General features: G+C 49.2%; 1 protein-coding gene across 1 annotated transcript in view; it reads right to left on the bottom strand.

Annotated features, from left to right (window-relative positions):
- rimbp2 (RIMS binding protein 2) overlaps window positions 1–20,567 on the bottom strand; it is a 458,956-nt gene extending 438,389 nt beyond the window's left edge. Inside the window, exon 1 of the mRNA XM_038817813.1 lies at window positions 20,437–20,567. Coding sequence (XP_038673741.1) covers window positions 20,437–20,460 — 24 coding nt within the window. The 5' untranslated portion in view covers window positions 20,461–20,567. The remainder of the gene's footprint in view (window positions 1–20,436) is intronic.
- Window positions 20,568–20,734: the final 167 nt, after the last annotated feature.

Here is a 20,734-nt window from a genome sequence, read left to right on the forward strand (position 1 = left end):
GTAAGGTTTTGAGACTCTACAGAAATAGATCGAATTATTCTGACTCAGTACAATATTTGCATATCACCTAAATCGTTCCTATTACACTTTGAAGGATGGTGACGATTGTTTTTTGGAGCTGCCAATTTATTTTAAGGTGAACTATTAATAGAAGCTCAGATTCCCTGACAGCCCAACACCTTCATTTCAGTTGATCCCCAGTAACGAATGCAATGCGTCAGTCCTGGGCACTGCCTGGGAACAAGGGCATATCACATAACCCAACGTGGCAGGTGGTAGGTGCTCAACATGCCACTGAAGTATCCTCATAAATATTAATAAATGTCCTGCATTATTTATTCTTCTCTGAAAAACCTCTGACCATTAAAGCCATTATTTCAGCAATTGTATTGCCAAGCCTGGCAAAGGGCCTTCGCAGGGGACAGGAATTTCTGATTTTGATTTTTCTGCTGATATTGTCATTCTGTCACCATCCTCAACAATTTGCCAATTAGAAATCTATTTCCATATTCAAAAGGCTTGATGTCCAATTGTAGCCATCTGGGATGGCTGCTTACAATAAGGAACATGGACGGTCGCAAAGCATAATGGGAAAAATGGACAATGCAAGGTTCAGGCAGGCTCAGAGCCTGAATGTATATTTGTGAGCGAAGAGTCCAGATGGTATCGAAACCCCGAACCGGTGAGTATTTTGATGGCCCAGCTCGGTCAGACAAAGGACTGATACTTGAGCGACCGATACAATCCCACACATTTCGGTGCCACTTCCTGTCCTCGGGAAGCGTAAACACCAGGGTCAATGACCGCTTAGGACACGCCCAGCCATCAAGGCACCCACCCCTTTATTGGTTCGAATCAAACACAGTGATCAGTGTTATGGTAGCAGTGTTTTCAGAACCCCAAAATGTATCATGGAGTTCAACCAACCCCCCCCCCCCCCTTTAATGGATTGTTGCTGTTTGAAGCACACGGCTTGGTCTCCAGGTGTGGTATTACAATTATGGACACATGGGTTTTTAAACACAAAACAATGTTTATTCCATGAACTCAAATTAACCTTTTTAAATAAACATTGGATCCCTTAACACCCCTTACTTCAAAGATAACCCCGAAAATAATACAACACTAAATAATCCCTCAAAATGTTCTTTCAAACCTCCAAAAGACCACCTTTAAACAGAAACACATCAGGGTAAAGCCATTACTATTATGAGTTTAAATCACCCAAAGGATTCAGAGATAGTCTTTCATGGCAGAGATCACAGCAGATCCAGCTCACTGCAAACACAGACACACCCAAGCTCTTTTCCTCAAAACTGGCTTTCTCCTTTCAAAACAGGTCACAGCGAACCAGCCAGGCACTTTTCAGCTGCTCTCTCAAACTGAAACCTAAACACTGAAAAATGGCTAAGCTAAAAACCCAGCTCCCCCCCACCCTCTGACATCACTTCAGTAATATGAGCTGCTCCATTTCTTAAAGGTACATTGCTTAAACATTAATTTCTTAAAGGTACTCTCACATGACATCAGGAATTACCCAATTAGTGGGGTCCAAACCGAAGGACCGCCCAAAAAGCCCCCAAGGGTAAAGAGAGAGACCACCATGTGTTCGGCCTCTCTTGGACCTGGTGCTCCGGCAATGTCTACCTCCAATCGCAGCACCACCAGAAGCAAGTTTAAGTTCAACGCCCGCTACCAGATGGATGAGCCCAGCTGAGCAGCAGTTACTTCTACAGACCCGGATAGGTCACAGATTCGAACAGCGGCCACTGTTCCTCTGACCTAAGCCGGCTGCCTGAAGTTAAGTACAGGTTGTCATAGTTGATAGGTGTAGTTTAGCTAGTAGTGTTTATGTAGCATGATTAATTGTGTGTGTAAATAAAGTAACCATTGATCTTGAGCTAACTAACTGGTGTTTGGCTCTTTCATCGATATCCGGTTGAACCTTGTGGCGGTATCATTCGATACCTCGCGACTCTGAGCAATATAGTATCAATATCTAAAGAACGAAGGGCAGCCTGACTGACGGCCTTATTTACAGTCGGTAAAAAAAGGCAACACAATAATGTATTTCCTCTTTTAAACTTCACAGGCGGATTCTCTGTCCAGCCATGCCGGAATCGCGTATCACGAGTGGGCAGAGAATCGTACGTGAGCCGAATATTGAGGCCGGTGTTGGGCGCCCCCCCCCAGAATGCCATGCTCCGGTGCCTCGACAGTGGCGTTGATGCATTTTACTCCGCATGTACAGTAAACGGCACTCGCATATCATTTACTGGACCGACCCGGTATTCTCAGGGGCTTCCGTGATGCTCCGTATCCGGCAGGAGGAATTAGCGATGGCGAGGTTCACTTGTGGTTTCAACAATCGGGAAACAGGCACCAAGGCTGCAGATGGACAGAGGGGGTAGGTTATCTACATAGATGCCCAACCGTGACCTCGGGGTGGAGTGGGGGTGGTGAGCAGGATGGTGTAGGGGAGGTGGTGTGAGGGCAGTACCATGCCAGCCACAGGAATACCAAAACTCAACAGGGGCTCGCTTGGTTGCCCGAGGGTGGCCTCCGCTTCGGCCACTGCCTCTCTCCGGGCCCACTGACCAGGTCAAGTGCCCGCTGCTCCATGACAATGAGGGGTCGCAGTTCCGGCCATCCCCCTCCGGTCTTCTCTCTTTCCAGTCATGCACCGCCTTCTCCTGGGGGACAGGGGAAGACAGAATGTGCACGGTGTGAGGCAGTTGGAAGCGGGAAGAATAGGGGATGGGCAGCTGGTGTGATGGGTGTGCGGGGAGCTGAGTGCTGATACGCAGCTGCCGTTTGTCAGCCTCTCGAGTGGCAATCCCGACATCGTCGAATCGGACACCGTCTTTCCGCATTTGATAAAGTTTCCCATGGTAGGCTGATTGAGAAAGTAAAGTCGTATGGGGTTCAGGGTGTGCTAGCTAGATGGATAAAGAACTGGCTGGGCAACAGGAGACAGAGAGTAGTGGTGGAAGGGAGTTTCTCAAAATGGAGAAATGTGACTAGTGGTGTTCCACAGGGATCCGTGCTCGGACCACTGCTGTTTGTGATATATATAAATGATCTGGAGGAAGGTATAGGTGGTCTGATTAGCAAGTTTGCAGATGACACTAAGATTGGTGGAGTTGCAGATAGCGAGGAGGACTGTCAGAGAATACAGCATAATATAGATAGATTGGAGAGTTGGGCAGAGAAATGGCAGATGGAGTTCAATCCAGGCAAATGCGAGGTGATGCATTTTGGAAGATCCAATTCAAGAGCAGACTATATGGTCAATGGAAGAGTCCTGGGGAAAATTGATGGACAGAGAGATCTGGGAGTTCAGGTCCATTGTACCCTGAAGGTGGCAACGCAGGTTGATAGAGTGGTCAAGAGGCATACAGCATGCTTTCCTTCATCGGACGGGGTATTGAGTACAAGAGTTGGCAGGTCATGTTACAGTTGTATTGGACTTTGGTTCGGCCACATTTGGAATACTGCGTACAGTTCTGGTCACCACATTACCAGAAGGATGCGGATGCTTTGGAGAGGGTGCAGAGGAGGTTCACCAGGATGTTGCCTGGTATGGAGGGCGCTAGCTATGAAGAGAGGTTGAGTAGATTAGGATTATTTTCATTAGAAAGACGGAGGTTGAGGGGGGACCTCATTGAGGTATACAAAATGATGAGAGGTATAGACAGGGTGGATAGCAACAAGCTTTTCCCAGAGTGGGGGACTCAATTACTAGGGGTCACGAGTTCAAGGTGAGAGGGGAAAAGTTTAAGGGAGATGTGCGTGGAAAGTTCTTTACACAGAGCGTGGTGGGTGCCTGGAACGCATTGCCGGCAGAGGTGGTAGAGGCAGGCATGATGGCATCATTTAAGATGTATCTAGATACATGAATGGGCAGGGAGCAGAGGGATACAGATCTTTAGAAAATAGCCGACGGTTTTAGATAAAGGATCTGGATCAGCGCAGGCGTGGAGAGCCGAAGGGCCTGTTCCTGTGCTGGAATTTTTCTTTGTTCTTTGTTCTGTCCTTGGAATTTATCGATTTCCATGTGGAACCAGTGCTCGTTCTTTGATGGATGGTGAATTGCTCCGGGACTGGCGCCAATTTAGTTGTCGAAGATTCAGTCCCGGCATCAACATTTACTGCGGGATTCTCTGTCGGTGGGATCCTCCTCTTTGCCGGCAGCACGCACATGCATGAGGGTTTCTCAAGGGTGTGGGGTGGCCACAATGGGAAACCCCATTGCTCGGCTGCGGGAACAGAGAATCCCGCTGCCAATGGGGCTCTCCGCTCCGGAAATCAGGGCTGGCAGGACAGAGAATCCCGCTGCCAATGGGGCGCTCCGCTCCGGAAATCAGGGCTGGCAGGACAGAGAATCCCGCTGCCAATGGGGCTCTCCGCTCCGGAAATCAGGGCTGGCAGGACAGAGAATCCCGCTGCCAATGGGGCGCTCCGCTCCGGAAATCAGGGCTGGCAGGACAGAGAATCCCGCTGCCAATGGGGCTCTCCGCTCCGGAAATCAGGGCTGGCAGGACAGAGAATCCCACTGCCAATGGGGCACTCCGCGTTGGGGGGGGGGGATGGAGAATCCCACTGCCAATGGGGTGCTCCGCGTTGGGGGGGGGGGGGGGGGGGGAGGGGATGGAGAATCCCGCTCGAACATCTCAAAATAAGGAAATTGTGATCAGCTCCAATTATTTCTCACCTGCTCAGTAACCAATCAAATACCCAACTAACCAAATACCATTAGCCCCAAAAGGAAACGGACCAATGAGAGTGAGCCACCAACAGATATTTCACCAATCAGGGGCGGGATTCTCCGACACCCCGCCAGGTCGGAGAATCGCCGGGGGGCCGGCGTCAATCCCACCCCGCCGTGTCCCGATTTCTCCACCACCAGAGATTCGGCGGTCAGCGGGCCCCCCGCGGAGATTCTCCGGCCCGCGATGAGCCGAAATCCTGCCGCTGTCAACCCTCTCCCGCCGGCGTGGATCAAACCACCTACCTTACCGGCGGGAGCAGGCGGTGCGGGCGGGCGCCATGGTCCTGGGGGGGTGGGGGGGAGGGGGGGCGCGGGGTGATCTGGCCCCGTGGGGTGCCCCCACAGTGGCCTGGCCCGCGATCGGGGCCCACCGATCAGCGGTGGGCCCCTTCCGCCTTCACCATGGCGGAGGCCAAAGACACCCCCTCCCCTGCGCATGCCCCGGGATGACGTCAGCAGCCGCTGATGCTCCGGCGCATGAGCGGACGTACGCCGGCCGGCGAAGTCCTTTCGGCCCAGCTGGCGTGGCGCCAAAGGCCGTTCACGCCAACCGGTGGAGCGGGAACCCCTCCGGCAGAGGCCTAGCCCATCAATGTGAGGGCTTGGCCCCTAAAGGTGCAGAACGCATCTTTGTGGCGGCCCGCGCCGGAGTGATTCACGCCACTCCATCACGCCGGGACCCCCCTGCCCCGCCGGGTAGGGGAGAATCCCGGCCCATATTCCTCAGTTAGTTTGCAAAGTTTACACTCAGGAACCAGTCAAACGTTCAACAAATCAGAACAAACATTCTCACTGTTTGTGGGGTTTTTTTTGCAGATTTCCAAAAGGAATACAACTTGGAACGTAATGAACACACAAAACTGACACAGACCCAAACTCACACTTCCTCAGTAATTAATGGGATACGTTTCAAATCGATCCGTGGAAACACTGGCCTGAAGCTCCAAAGGAGCAGCAATTATTATCGGTTTGTCACTCCTCCCAACGTTCCGGCAACAGCGTCCCCTGGAGCGGATCAGAAGACAGGACATGACCTCTTTCTTGGCACCGGCTGCCATGTGGCCCAGTTTTACTGTTAGTGAAGGGGTAGATGGATGAATGAGTGAGTGAGCAGGGATAGTGGGTGAGGTGAGGAAATGTGTAAGTGGGTAGGGGAGTGGGGGGGGCAGGAGGACGAGGGGGCGGGCAGGTGAGATGGTAGTTGGGTGAGATGGTAGTTGGGTGAGGCGGCGGGTGGGTATGGTAGTCTGTGGGTAGGGTGGGTGAGGTAGTAGTTGGGTGTTGTGGTGGGTGGGTAGGGTGGTAGATGGCTGGGTGGTGGGTGGGTAGGGTGGCAGGTGGGTAGGTGGGTGAGGAGGTAGTTGGCTGAGGTGGGTAGAGTGATCGGTAGGTGGGTGAGATGGCAGGTAGCTGTGGTGGTCATTGGGCAGGGTGGCAGTTAGACGAGATGGCAGGTAGTTGAGGTGATAATTGGGTCTGGGGGTAGTCGGTGGGAGGGTCAGTGTGATCAATTGGGGGGATCCATTCTGTGGTTAGCCGAGAGTTAGACTTGAATTTTTCAGTCTAATATTTGCTGCTAAGTACATTAAAACAGTCCAGGCAACTCCCACCGAGAGTCAGCATGGCAGGACCTCCACAGGGTTCTGACCCACATCACAGCCGTGCATCCAGTCTGTGAAGATCCTGAAACTGGGAGGTTTGGGATAATGTCTCAATGAGTGAGTGGTCAATCTCTGCAACACCTTGTTTGGAATCTAATGTCTGAGGAATTGGAATCCTGACGTGTGGTAATTGGAGTTCGGAAGGAACAGGAGAGTGTGAGTCAGTGGTTCCTGAAGCTCTCCCCATTGGGAGCTTCCTCACCTCATGCACGCGGCTGTGTGTGAACCTGATGGATCATGGTTACTTTTCAAAACCCCAGGACTGCCGGCTTCCAATGGAAAGTTCTCCAGTAAACCTCAATCAGCTGCCTTAGCTTCCGTTTCATTATGGAGGAAAAATATACAGGAAATGGCAAAACTCTTAGGAGTATAGAAAGTCAGAGAGATCTGGGCGTGCACGACCATAGACCTTAGAAAGTGGCAACACAAGTGGACAAGGTAGTCGAGAAAGCATACGGAATGCTTGCCTTCATTGGACGGGGCATCGAGTATAAAAACTGGCAAGTTATGCTACAGTTGTATAGAACCTTGGTAAGGCCGCACTTGGAATATTGCGCACAATTCTGATCACCACACTACCAGAAAGATGTGGAGGCTTTGGAAAGGGTACAGAGGCGGTTTACCAGGTGTTGCCTGGTATGGAGGAGCCGCTGAACCGACTCGGACTGTATTCATTAGAAAGCCGGAGGTTGAGGGGTGACCTGATAGAGCTCTACAAGACTATAAGGGGCATGGATAGAGTGGATGGGCAGTCACTCTTTCCCAGGGTGGAGGGGTCAGTCACCAGGGGGCACAGGTTTAAGGTCCATGGGGCAAAGTTTAGAGGAGATGTGCGAGGCAGGTTTTTACACAGAGGGTGGTGAGTGCCTGGAACGTGTTGCCAGGGGAGGTTGTGGAAGCAGATACATTAACGGCGTTCAAAAGGCATCTTGACAAACACATGGATAGGATGGGGATAGAGGGATACGGCACAAGGAAGTGCTGAGGGTTTTGGCCAAGGGTGGTATCATGACCAGTACAGGCTTGGAGGGCCGAATGGCCTGTTCCTGTGCTGTATTGTTCTTTGTTCTTTCACATTGCAAATATCCCAAAGATATCAGATGGGCTGGTTTCAAATAACATGGTAGAACTTACAAAAATCCCAATCACAAGGGATAGAGTATTAGAGAAACTCACGGGGGCTAAAGGTGGACAAGTCACCAGGACCCGATGGACTGCACGCTAGGGTTTTAATGGAAGTGGCTGCAGAGATAATGGACCCATTGGTTCAAATTCCTTTTAATTTGCTATATTCCGGGAGGGTACAGGAAAATTGGAAAACAGCCAATGTGACTTCCTTGTTCAAAAGGCAGAGGGCAGGGAACTATAGGGGAGTTAGTTTAATATCTATTATTGGCAAGATGCTGGTGTCAATAATCAAAGAGGAAATAGCTAATCATTTAGAAAAGCCGAATATAGTCAAATTTTGTAGCACAATGGTTAGCACTATTGCTTCACAGCTCCAGGGTCCCAGGTTCGATTCCCAGCTTGGGACACTGTCTGTGCGGATGCTGCACGTTCTCCCCGTGTCAGCGTGGGTTTCCTCCGGGTGCTCCGGTTTCCTCCCACAAGTCCCGAAAGATGTGCTGTTAGGTAATTTGGACATTCTGAATTCTCCCTCTGTGTACCCGAACAGGCACCGGAGTGTGGCGACTCGGAGCTTTTAACAGTAACTTCATTGCAGTGTTAATATAAGCCTACTTAAGCTAACCACTGTGCCACCCTAGGGATCAGTTCTTGGCCTGCAATTGTTCATTATTTACATTAGTGACCTGGAGGAAGGAACAGAATGTAAGGGTTCAAATTTGCCGATGATACGAAAGTAGGTGGAAGGGCATGTTGTGATCTGGATATTGTGATTCTGCAATGGGATATAGATAGATTGGGTGACTGGGTGAAAATCTGGCAAATGGGGTTTAATGTGGGGATGTGTGAGGTCATGAACCTTAGTTGGAGGAATCAAAAGGCAGATTATTATCTAAATGGAGAGAGAGACTGCAGGTGAGTGAAGTACAGAGGGATCTGGGTGTTCTAGTGCATGAATCACAAAAAGCCAGCAGGCTGGTCCAACAAGTAGTTAAGAAAGCAAACGGCATTTTGGCCTTTATTGTAAAGGGGTTGGAGTTTAAAAATTGGGCGGTTTTGTTGAAATCGTCCAGGGAAGTCTCACCGGGAATACTGTGTACAGTTTGGTCCCCTTAGCTACAAAAGGATATAATAATATTAGAGGCCGTCCAAAGGAGATTGACCAGGCTAATTCCTGGGATGGGAGGGCTGTCCTATCAAGAGAGACTAAATAGTCTGGGTCTGTATTCCTTGGAGCTTAGAAGAGTGAGGGGTGACATTATTTAAACATATAAGATCTTGAGGGGGCTTGACAGGGTGGATGGTGAGATGTTTGCACACATCTTTTGTTTGCACTGAGTGCTGAATTTGGGTGCATTTGAGTGCTGTAGTGAGAGTTTGGTGACTGAGGGATATTAAGGGTTTATTTTTAATTTTTATCTAAAGTCTAGTCTTTCTTTTACTTAGTTAATTAACTTAAAAGTTGCTGTTTGGTTGAGAAGAAGGTGAATTTTCAATCAGCCTTAAAAAAAAGGTTCTACTTGTAACTACTTGGAGCTGGAGCTTGTTAATTAGTTAATTGGATAAGGCCAGTTTTCAGAGGCTACAGTTACAGTATAAAGGTGAGCCAGCGACAGTGCAGACTTGGTTTGCACTGAGTGCTAAATTTGGGTGCATTTGAGTGCTATAGTGAGAGTTTGGTGACTGAGGGAGAATGTACATAGAATGTACAGTACAGAAGGAGGCCATTCGGCCCATCGAGTCTGCACCGGCACTTGGAAAGAGCATCCTACCCAAGATCGACACTTCCACCCTATCCCCATAACCCAGTAACCCCACCCAACACTAAGGGCAATTATGGACACTAAGGGCAATTTTGGATACTAAGGGCAATTTATCATGGCCAATCCACCTAACCTGCACATCTTTGGACTGTGGGAGGAAACCGGAGCACCCGGAGGAAACCCACGCACACACGAGGAGGATGTGCAGACTCCGCACAGACAGTGACCCAAGCCGGAATCGAACCTGGGACCCTGGAGCTGTGAAGCATTTGTGCTATCCACAATGCTACTGTGCTGCCCAGGGATGTCTCGGATCGTGTCTTCACGATCCTTAAGGGGGAGGGTGAGCAGCCAGAAGTCGTGGTGCACATTGGTACCAACGAAGTAGGTAGGAAAAGGTAACAAACGAGTTTAGGGAGTTAGGCTGGAAGTTAAAATTGTCATCTCTGGTTTGTTGCCGGTGGCACGTGATAGCGAGGCTAGGAATAGGGAGAGAGTGCAGTTGAACACGTGGCTGCAGGAATGGTGTAGGAGGGAGGGCTTCAGGTATTTGGATAATTGGAGTGCATTCTGGGGAAGGTGGGACCTGTACAAGCAGGATGGGTTGCATCTGAACCAGAGGGGCACCAATATCCTGGGAGTGAGGTTTCCTAGTACTCTTCGGGAGGGTTTAAACTAATTTGGCAGGGGAATGGGAACCGGATTTGTAGTCCAGCAATTAAGGTAGCCAATGTTCAGGACGTCAAAGCATGTAGTGAGGCAGTGGGGAAGGGAACACTGAAAAAAGAGAGTACTTGCAGGCACGGAGATGGGTAGAAGTGTGTATACTTCAACGCAAGAAGCATCAGGAATAAGGTGGGTGAACTTAAGGCATGGATCGGTACTTGGGACTACGATGTGGTGGCCATCACGGAAACTTGGATAGAAGAGGGGCAGAAATGGTTGTTGGAGGTCCCTGGTTATAGATGTTTCAATAAATTTAGGGAGGATGGTAAAAGAGGTGGGGGGGGGGGGGGGGGGTTCATTGTTAATTAGAGATAGTACAACAGCTGCAGAAAAGCAGTTCGAGGAGGATCTGCCTACTGAGGTAATATGGGTAGAAGTCAGAAATAGGAAAGGAGCAGTCACCTTGTTGGGAGTTTTCTATAGGCCCCCCAATAGCAGCAGAGATGTGGAGGAACAGATTGGGAAACAGATTTTGAAAAGGTGCAGAAGTCACAGGGTAGTAGTCATGGGTGACTTCAACTTCCCAAACATCGAGTGGAAGCTCTTTAGATCAAATAGTTTGGATGGGGTAGTGTTTGTGCAGTGTGTCCAGGAAGCTTTTCTAACACAGTATGCAGATTGTCCGACCAGAGGGGAGGCCATATTGAAATAATGAAATGAAAATTGCTTATTGTCATGAGTAGGCTTCAATGAAGTTACTGTGAAAAGCCCCTAGTCGCCACATTCCAGCGCCTGTCCAGGGAGGCTGGTACGGGAATCGAACCGTGCTGCTGGCCTGCTTTAAAATCCAGCGATTTAGCCCAGTGAGCTAAACCAGCCCCAGCCTATTGGATTTGGTACTTGGTAATGAATCAGGGCAAGTGATAGATTTGTTAGTGGGGGAGCATTTTGGAGGTAGTGACCACAATTCTGTGACTTTCACTTTAGTAATGGAGAGGGATAGGTGCGTGCAACAGGGCAAGGTTTACAATTGGGGGAAGGGTAAATACAATGCTGTCAGACAAGAATTGAAGTGCATAAGTTGGGAACATAGGCTGTCAGGGAAGGACACAAGTGAAATGTGGAACTTGTTCAAGGAACAGGTACTGCGTGTCTTTGATATGTATGTCCCTGTCAGGCAGGGAAGAGAAGTTCGAGTGAGGGAACCATGGTTGACAAGAGAGGTTGAATGTCTTGTTAAGAGGAAGAAGGAGATTTATGTAAGGCTGAAGAAACAATGTTCAGACAGGGCGCTGGAGGGATACAAGATAGCCAGGAGGGAATTGAAGAAAGGGATTAGGAGAGCTAAGAGAGGGCATGAAAAATCTTTGGCAGGTAGGATCAAGGAAAACCCCAAGACCTTTTACACATATGTGAGAAATAAGAGAATGACTAGAGCGAGGGTGGGTCCGATCAAGGACAGTAGCGGGAGATTGTGTATTGAGTCTGAAGAGATAGGAGAGGTCTTGAACGAGTACTTTTCTTCAGTATTTACAAACGAGAGGGGCCATATTGTTGGAGAGGACAGTGTGAAACAGACTGATAAGCTCGAGGACATACTTGTTAGGAAGGAAGATGTGTTGGGCATTTAAAAAAACTTGAGGATAGATAAGTCTCCCGGGCCTGACGGGATATATCCAAGGATTCTATGGGAAGCAAGAGATGAAATTGCAGAGCCGTTGGCAATGATCTTTTCATCCTCACTGTCAACAAGGGTGGTACCAGGGGATTGGAGAGTGGTGAATGTCGTGCCCCTGTTCAAAAAGGGAATAGGGATAACCCTGGGAATTACAGGCCAGTTAGTCTTACTTCGGTGGTAGGCAAAGTAATGGAAAGGGTACTGAGGGATAGGATTTCTGAGCATCTGGAAAGAAACTGCTTGATTAGGGATAGTCAGCACGGATTTGTGAATGGTAGGTCTTGTCTCACAAGTCTTATTGAATTCTTTGAGGAGGTGACCAAGCATGTGGATGAAAGGTAAAGCAGTGGATGTGGTGTACATGGATTTTAGTAAGGCATTTGATAAGGTTCCCCATGGTAGGCTTATGCAGAAAGTAAGGATGCATGGGATAGTGGGAAATTTGGTCAGTTGGATAACAAACTGGCTAACCGATAGAAGTCAGAGAGTGGTGGTGGATGGCAAATATTCAGCCTGGAGCCCAGTTACCAGTGGCGTACCGCAGGGATCAGTTCTGGGTCCTCTGCTGTTTGTGAATTTCATTAATGACTTGGATGAGGGAGTTGAAGGGTGGGTCAGTAAATTTTGGATAGTGAGGAGGGCTGTTGTCGGCTTCAAAGAGACATAGATAGGATGCAGAGCTGGGCTGAGAAGTGGCAGATGGAGTTTAACCCTGAAAAGTGTGAGGTTGTCCATTTTGGAAGGACAAATATGAATGCAGAATACAGGGTTAACGGTAGGGTTCTTGGCAATGTAGAGGAGCAGAGAGACCTTGGGGTCTATGTTCATAGATCTTTGAAAGTTGCCACTCAAGTGGATAGAGCTGTGAAGAAGGCCTATGGTGTGCTAGCGTTCATTAGCAGAGGGATTGAATTTAAGAGCCGTGAGGTGATGATGCAGCTGTACAAAACCTTGCACAGACCACATTTGGAGTACTGTGTGCAGTTCTGGTTGCCTCATTTTAGGAAGGATGTGGAAGCTTTGGAAAAGGTGCAAAGGAGATTTACCAGGATGTTGCCTGGAATGGAGAGTAGGTCATACGAGGAAAGGTTGAGGGTGCGAGGCCTTTTCTAATTTAGAACGGAGAAGGATGAGGGGCGACTTGATAGAGGTTTATAAGATGATCAGAGGAATAGATAGAGTAGACAGTCAGAGACTTTTTCCCCAGGTGGAACAAACCATTACAAGGGGACATAATTTAAGGTGAATGGTGGAAGATATAGGGGGGATGTCAGAGGTAGGTTCTTTACCCAGAGAGTAGTGGGGGCATGGAATGCACTGCCTGTGGAAGTAGTTGAGTCGGAAACGTTAGGGACCTTCAAGCGGCTATTGGATAGGTACATGGATTATGGTAGAATAATGGGGTGTAGATGAATTTGTTCTTAATCTAGGATAAAAGTTCGGCACAACATCGTGGGACGAAGGGCCTGTTCTGTGCTGTATTTTTCTGTGTTCGATGTTCTATGTCTTCACTCACGGGAGAGTCTCGAATGAGGGGACATAGCTACAAGATAAAGGGCCAGTCATTTAAAACTGAGATGTGTAGAAATTTCATCTCGCAGAAGGTGGTGAATCTCTGGAACTCTCTGCCCCGGAAGATGGTGGAGACTGGATCATTAGAAGTATTTAAAGTGGAGGTGGATAAATATTTGATCGATCGAGGAATAGAGGGCGAGGGGGAAATGGGACAGAGATGGAGTTGAGGCTGGCACAGATCAGCCATGATCATATTGAATGACGGGGCAGGCTGGAAGGATCTGCTGGCCGCCTTCGTGTTTCTAATTCTTGTGTGATTAACACAAAAGATCAATATCTCAAATTCAATCTCCCCGGCATTCTTTATTCCCCATGATCAATGCGCTAACAGCTGGTTTGTGATGCAGAACAAGGCCAGCAGCGCGGGTTCAATTCCCGTACCAGCTTAACCCGAACAGGTGCCGGAATGTGGCGACTAGGGGCTTTTCACAGTAACCGCATACGTGTGACAATAAAAGGTTGTTGTTGTCCTGTCTCCGGTTTTAAGAAAACAACATTCATTTCATCTCCTCTCTCCCTTTCTGCATACAAATCTTCGTTGAGCAACGAGGGGAGCAGGGGCAACTCAATCCCCAGGGCTGAGGGTGGAACCCTCGCCCCCCCCCCCCCCCCCCCCCCCCCCCCACCAACCCTGCTCTTTCAGAAAATTCATATTCATTAAAATTAAGGAAGATGAATTAATATGCAGCGGCACTATCAATCTGACAATCAAAAATCGTGAAAATTGAAGGTGAGGCGAGAGGACACAGCTCGGTGAAAAGATAGTTTGTCATTTTACTATCAAAAGTTTGAATTATTGAACAGTGCACAAACTGCCCATTCATCCTCATCCAAAAACACGGATGAATCATCTGATGACTTCGACTGGCTGAGTTCCAGGGAAACCACATCGCCAGAAAAAGCTGAATAATCGGTGGAATCTGAAATGAAATTGGAACTACAGGATACTTCTACTGCTTCGGTTGAAGCGAGGGTAGAAACCTACCCTGAAGACATTGCATCATGGCCAAAATCTATCCACTGGGTTTCATAGAATCTACAGTGCAGAAGGAGGCCATTCGGCCCATCGAGTCTGCACTGGCTCTTGACCTACTCAAGGTCAACACCTCCACCCTACCCCCATAACCCAGTAACCCCACCCAACACTAAGGGCAATTTTGGACACTAAGGGCAATTTTGGACACTAAGGGCAATTTAGCACGGCCAATCCACCTAACCTGCACATCTTTGGACTGTGGGAGGAAACCGGAGCACCCGGAGGAAACCCACGCACACACGGGGAGGATGTGCAGACTCCAGCACAGACAGTGACCCAGCCGGGAATCGAACCTGGGACCCTGGAGCTGTGAAGCAATTGTGCTATTCACAATGCTACCGTGCTGGCCAAGGGTTTGACAGAATATTTTGGACTAAATAAACCAGGAAATATAGGTAATATGGAAAATTTGAGGAGAGTTTGAGGTTGGAGGCCAAAAGCAGAATAGATGTCTTCAAAAGTCTCGTTTTCTGAAAATAAAGTAAAATGGGATGTTGGATATTTGATTTGATTTATTATTGTCACATGTATTAGTATACAGTGAAAAGTATTGTTTCTTGCGTGCTGTACAAACATTAGAAATAGAACATCAGAAATAGGTTGATTTTTTGGGGGAAATCTCTAAGGCAGTCTACTGTATTGTTTGCAAATTATTCCCTAACCCTAGTAAAGAGAAACAGCATCTGTCAACAGTTACTCGAACTGGAGAAATGTTGGAACAGATTGTGCTGATAATGAAACTTCCAAAGTTCACATTAAATCTATGTGTGCGTTCGTTCGAAGATATTAATTGTCTGGAAGAATTGATTTTGTGTTATCGGCTCAGTTTGAAAAGAGTGTTCTAATTGCAGGAAAGTGCTGAGGTGTGTTACTGACCCAGTCAAACTGCTATCTTCATTGGGGGAACCTTCAGGAGGACATGATGAGCCATCAGTGTTAAATCAGAGAGGTAGCTTGCCTTGAATATCTCTCTGATATAAAGGAAACCTTATCAGATGTAGGCACATCAAATTTGGAAAAAAACACGTGTGAAAGCTGAAAGAAAACCATTAGCAGAGATGTTTGAAAAGTATGATCCTGCTGTTTTTACTGTTTTGTGAAACGTTTACTTCAAAGAATTAATGCCATCAGCAAATCGCTGCAAAGTTTTGATACAACTTTATTAAATGGTGCTCAATTGTTAGCCTCAGTTTCAAGTTTTGTCATGGAAGTTCGAAATGACTATAGCTTGGTGGAGGCAACATTAGCAAAAATACAGCTCCCTCTAATGATGCAAAGCTTACAAGACGCAGGAATTTATTTTTTGGTGAAACTAGAGATAATGAAATCACTTTAAAAGGGAAAGAGTAGATCATCATTGAGACCGTCAATGTTATTTCTGACACAATATTGTTGCAATTGCAGAGTAGAAGTGAATCGCTGAAGAAAAGGGCAGCACGGTAGCATGGTGGTTAGCATAAATGCTTCACAGCTCCAGGGTCCCAGGTTCGATTCCCGGCTGGGTCACTGTCTGTGCAGAGTCTGCACGTCCTGCCCGTGTGTGCGTGGGTTTCCTCCGGGTGCTCCGGTTTCCTCCCACAGTCCAAAGATGTGCGGGTTAGGTGGATTGGCCATGCTAAAATTGCCCGTAGTGTCCTAAAAAGTAAGGTTGGGGGGGGGGGTTGTTGGGTTACAGGTATAGGGTGGATACGTGGGTTTGAGTAGGGTGATCATTGCTCGGCACAACATTGAGGGTCGAAGGGCCTGTTCTGTGCTGTACTGTTCTATGTTCTATGTTCTATGTAAAACTGTTGATTTCTTTTACGGGCTTTTTGAAACCCTCAGCAGTAACAAATTAAATAAATTCTACCGCAAAGACAGAGACTCAAATCTTTCTGAGAATGAAGTGAAACAATTCATTATTTCATCGATAATGATGAGCGCTGTACTTTGAGATCACCAGCTGACTTGTATGTATATGTTAGTTTGCAGGCCACCTTGCCAATATGGAAACCATTCTGAAAATATTTCTAATGATACGTGTCACAAATGCTTCCGCTGAAGGTTACTTTTCTGCATTGAAAAGACTTTAAAATGATTTGCAAAGTACGATGAGTCAGCAACATTTTACATGTTCAGCAATATATTTTTTTTAAATTTAGAGTACCCAATTCATTTTTTCCAATTAAGGGGCAATTTAGCGTGGCCAATCCACCTACCCTGCACATCTTTGGGTTGTGGGGGTGAAACCCACGCAAACACGGGGAGAATGTGCAAACTCCACACGGACAGTGACCCAGAGCCGGGATCGAACCTGGGACCTCGGCTCCGTGAGACAACAGTGCTAACCACTGCGCCACCGTGCTGCCCCACATGTTCAGTAATATTGACGATTGAAAGTGCGACATTACAAGTTGATGATTTTGTGAAGAACAGTATTAAAAAGATGCTATCTAAATTACCGTGACAACAAGGGATGAAGCATGAAAATCTTTAAATCTGTCTGCCTTCCACATTCTCTAGTTTGAATTCTCTTTCTAAATGGACCATTGCTGGTCTGCTTTAGCTGTTCACGCGCTGCAAGTTCAAACCCCCCCCATCACTCTCCAGACTGGCCTTCAGAAAGTCCCTCCAGGGCAAAGAATAGAATCCTGCAGACAGAGCCAGTGGTATCGGCCTGGGATTCACTGGACACTCCACTCACGTGAATTCGAGTGAGAGGACTGGTTCGAGGCTGGTTTAGCACAGGGCTAAATCACTGGCTTTTAAAGCAGGCCAGCAGCACGGTTCAATTCCCGTACCAGCCTCCCCGAACAGGCGCCGGAATGTGGCGACTAGGGGCTTTTCACAGTAACTTCATTGAAGCCTACTCGTGACAATAAGCGATTTTCATTTCATTTCAGGAAGTAAGGAAGTTAACTTTTGAAAGCGAATGAGTCTCTGAAATAAACTGAATGGCAGCGTAAGCGTCTTGTTGATTGCAGTAATTGCTCCTGCACTGGCTCATTCTGTCCTGCCCAGACCTCTGCTGCAGTGTTGGCATGGGCTGAGTTTTCCATCTCATTGGCCATCAGCAAGTTCCATGTTTGCTCAACACATCGCAAAATTGACCATCTTCACCGTCATTCTGACAGGTAAGCCTGGATTTCAATTCAATTCAATGCACTTGCACCTTGCGTTCTATGGGGCGAACATGGGCGGGGTCGGGAAGGGTGTGATGTCATGGGGGAAACGTGCCATCATTGGGGTGAGGCTTATGACACCATTGGGGGGAGGGAGGGGGCTAAGAAATGAAGGTGAGTGCGGGGCTGCACAAAGTGTAAATCCACCACTGACTTCACCCGAGTGGGGGAAAAAAATAATTGTTTAAACCTCACAAAACTATGAGGCGTCAAAGGTTGGCCTTTTCATAGAATCATTAAGCAGTGCAGCAGAGGAGATTGTGATTCGGCCCATCAATTTGTGATGGCCCTTTTGAAGAACAATCCAGGTAGCCTCACCTTTCCTGTAAAGTTTTTGCCTTCAAATATTTATCCAACTGCCTTTTGAAAGATACTGCTTCCACCTCTCTCTCAGGCAGCACCTTCCAGATCACAACCTCTCGCTGTGCAAAGCTTCTCCGCACATTCTCTCGGGATCTTTGACTTTAGTTAGATCGCCTGGGGCTATCGAGCCATCAGTCATTACAGATAGTTTCTCCTTATGTACTTTGCGTTGATGGACAGCTAAAATTCCCAAACATTTATTTACAATGTCATGAATAAATACAGCAAATCCATTTAATATGATTAATAAATCTCTTCGAACTGCATTCCCAGCACAAAATATCAAACAAGTTTACCTGATCCAGGTTCACTCTGCTGAATGAGTTTCTCTGATCTGAGCCAAATTGCTTTGGAAGAGTGTGGGATTGCACAATGTCGCAAAGGCTCAGCTCCTGCGATTTGCAGAGTTATGGGGCGGAATTCTCCAACCCCCCGCCGGGTGGGAGAATGGCCGGGGGTCGGCGTGAATCCAGCCCCCGCCGTCCTCCCAATTCTCCCGCCCCCCCCAAAACCGCCCGCCCGGAGAATGGCGGGGTCCGGCGCGACTCAATGGTCAAAGGGGCCGACCGAATTCTCCGGCCCACGATGGGCCAAAGTCCTGCCCGTCTGTACTGGGTCCCACCGGCGTAAATCAGAGTAGGTGGGACCTGGCGGCGCGGGCGGTCTCCAGGGTTCCTGGGTGGTTGCGGGGGGATCTTGCCCTGGGAGATGCCCCCACAGTGGCCTGGTCTGTAGTCTGGGCCCACTGATCTGCGGGCGGACCTGTGCTGTGGGGGCACTCTATAACTCCGCATTGGCCGTCCTGGCCCTTCGCGATGGCCGATGCGGAGACGAACCCTCCTGCGCATGCGCGGGGATGATGCCAGCACGCGCTGGCACTCCCGTGCATGCGCCGGCCGGCGGAGGCCCTTCGGCATGGTTGGCGCGGCCCCAGCCTAGCCACTGAAGGTGCAGAGCATTCCGTACCTACCGGGCGGCCCAACGCTGGAGTGTTTCACGCTGCTCCTCGGCACCAGTACTGCCCGCCCCACCCCGCCAGAGAGCGGAGAATCCCGGCACAAGTCTTGGTTCTCTATTGGGTCTAGCCCCTGAAGGTGCGGCGTTCCGTACCGCCGGGACCGTCTGCTCTGCCGGGCACGGGAAAATCCCGCCCGTGGAATCTTACAGCACTGAAGGATTACTTAAAGTTCAACTTCAAGTGCTCCAGGTTATGGGGGTTGTGGCTGGGGCAGGTCCAGTTGAGTGAATAGCTGGGAATGGCGGGGCCAGGAATTTGGGGGGTGTAGGGAGCAGGATGGCTTCCGTTTTGTTGATGCTGTGAGATTGGAGAAATCTATGTTCGTGAATACCTCCGGGTTTCCTCCCACTGTCCAACGTTGCAGGTTAGGTGGATTGGCCATGATTAATTACCCCTTCATGTCCAGGAATGTGCAGGTTAGGTGGGGGTTATGGGGATGGGCCGAGGTGCGGGTCTTCTTTCAGAAGGTTGGTGTAGACTGGATGGGCCGAATGGCTTCCTTCTGCACTGTAGGGACTCCATGATTCTATGATAAGGAGTTATGGAGAGAGGTGACAAAGGTCTGGTCGAACAAGCAGGTTTTGAACGAACGTTTCAAAAATGGGGAGGAGTAGGGAGGGAATTGCAGAAGACAAGGATGGAAATTTCAAAATCGTGGCATTTTTTAACCAGGAGGTGATTGAGCGCAGGGACAATAGGGAACCAAGATTTGGGCGGGATTCTCCGCAATCTGGCGGGGCGGGTGGTACCGGCACTGAGGACTGGCATGAACCACTCCGGCCCCGGGCCGCCCGGTAGGTGCGGAATCCTCCACACCTTCGTCTAGGCCGACACTGGTGGGGTTGGCACTGCGCCAACCGACGCCGAAGGGCCTCCATCGGCCAGCGCGAGTTGGCGCATGCGTGGGAGCGGCAGTGTGAGCTGGTGTGATCCAGCAGCGTGCGCAGGGGGGTTCATCTCTGTGCTGGCCATGGCGGACCGTTATAGCGGCCGGCGTGGAGGGAAAGAGTGCCCCCATGTCACAGGCCCGCCCACAGATCGTTGGGTGCCGATTGCGGGCCAGGCCACCGTGGGGGCCCCCTCCGGGGTCAGACCCCCCCACCCCCGGGGACTCTGCAGGCTGCCCGCAGAGCCAGGTCTCGCCGGGAAGGACCTTGTTTGATTTACGCCGGCGGGACTGGCCGAAAACGGGCAGTCACTTGGCCCATCGCCGAGTGGAGAATAGCCGGGGGGGGGCACTGACAACGGCCCCCGACCGGCGCAACGCAATTGCAGCCACCGCCGAAAAACTGGCGCCGGAGAATCCGGCATCCGACGACAGGGCGGTGGGACGGGGTTCACGCTGCCCCCCGGCGATTCTCCGGCCCGGCCGGGGGGAGGGGGGGAGTCGGAGAATCCCGTCCCTGGTGTGAGTTACAATACAGACAGTGAGGTCTGAGATGGACAGGTGGACACGGCGATCTCACAGCAGGAATAGTCATCACTCTATAAATTGTCTGACGAAAAGGAATGTTCCAGTTCAGTTGTTTCCAGTGAGCGAACAGCAGCAGGACTCAGAGTCGGAGAGGGAGTTTGATTTAAACCAATTGGCAAGAATTCAAAGGGTTTCTGCTCCTCACCTGTTCTGGAGACCATATGGACATGCGAGAGTTTCTGGTTGAAATGAAGGACAACTGCCTTTGAAGCCACAATAATTCCTTCTGTGATTGTCTCAGCAAGTGTTCAATGTCTGCTGGCTGCTGATCCGTTGGCCGTACCTGCAGCGGGAGGGTTACTGAGTTAGCACCAAAAACAGAAACTCCTCACCAATCTCAGCAGGTCTGACAGCCTCCGATGGGAGAGAAGGGAGCTGACATTCCCAATCTGGATGAATCTTTGTCACGGCTGAGTTAGGATTCTGATCACCAATGTTTCACT

The sequence above is a fragment of the Scyliorhinus canicula genome, chromosome 1 (genome assembly GCF_902713615.1).
Source record: "Scyliorhinus canicula chromosome 1, sScyCan1.1, whole genome shotgun sequence".
NCBI classification, from domain to species: Eukaryota; Metazoa; Chordata; class Chondrichthyes; order Carcharhiniformes; family Scyliorhinidae; genus Scyliorhinus; species Scyliorhinus canicula.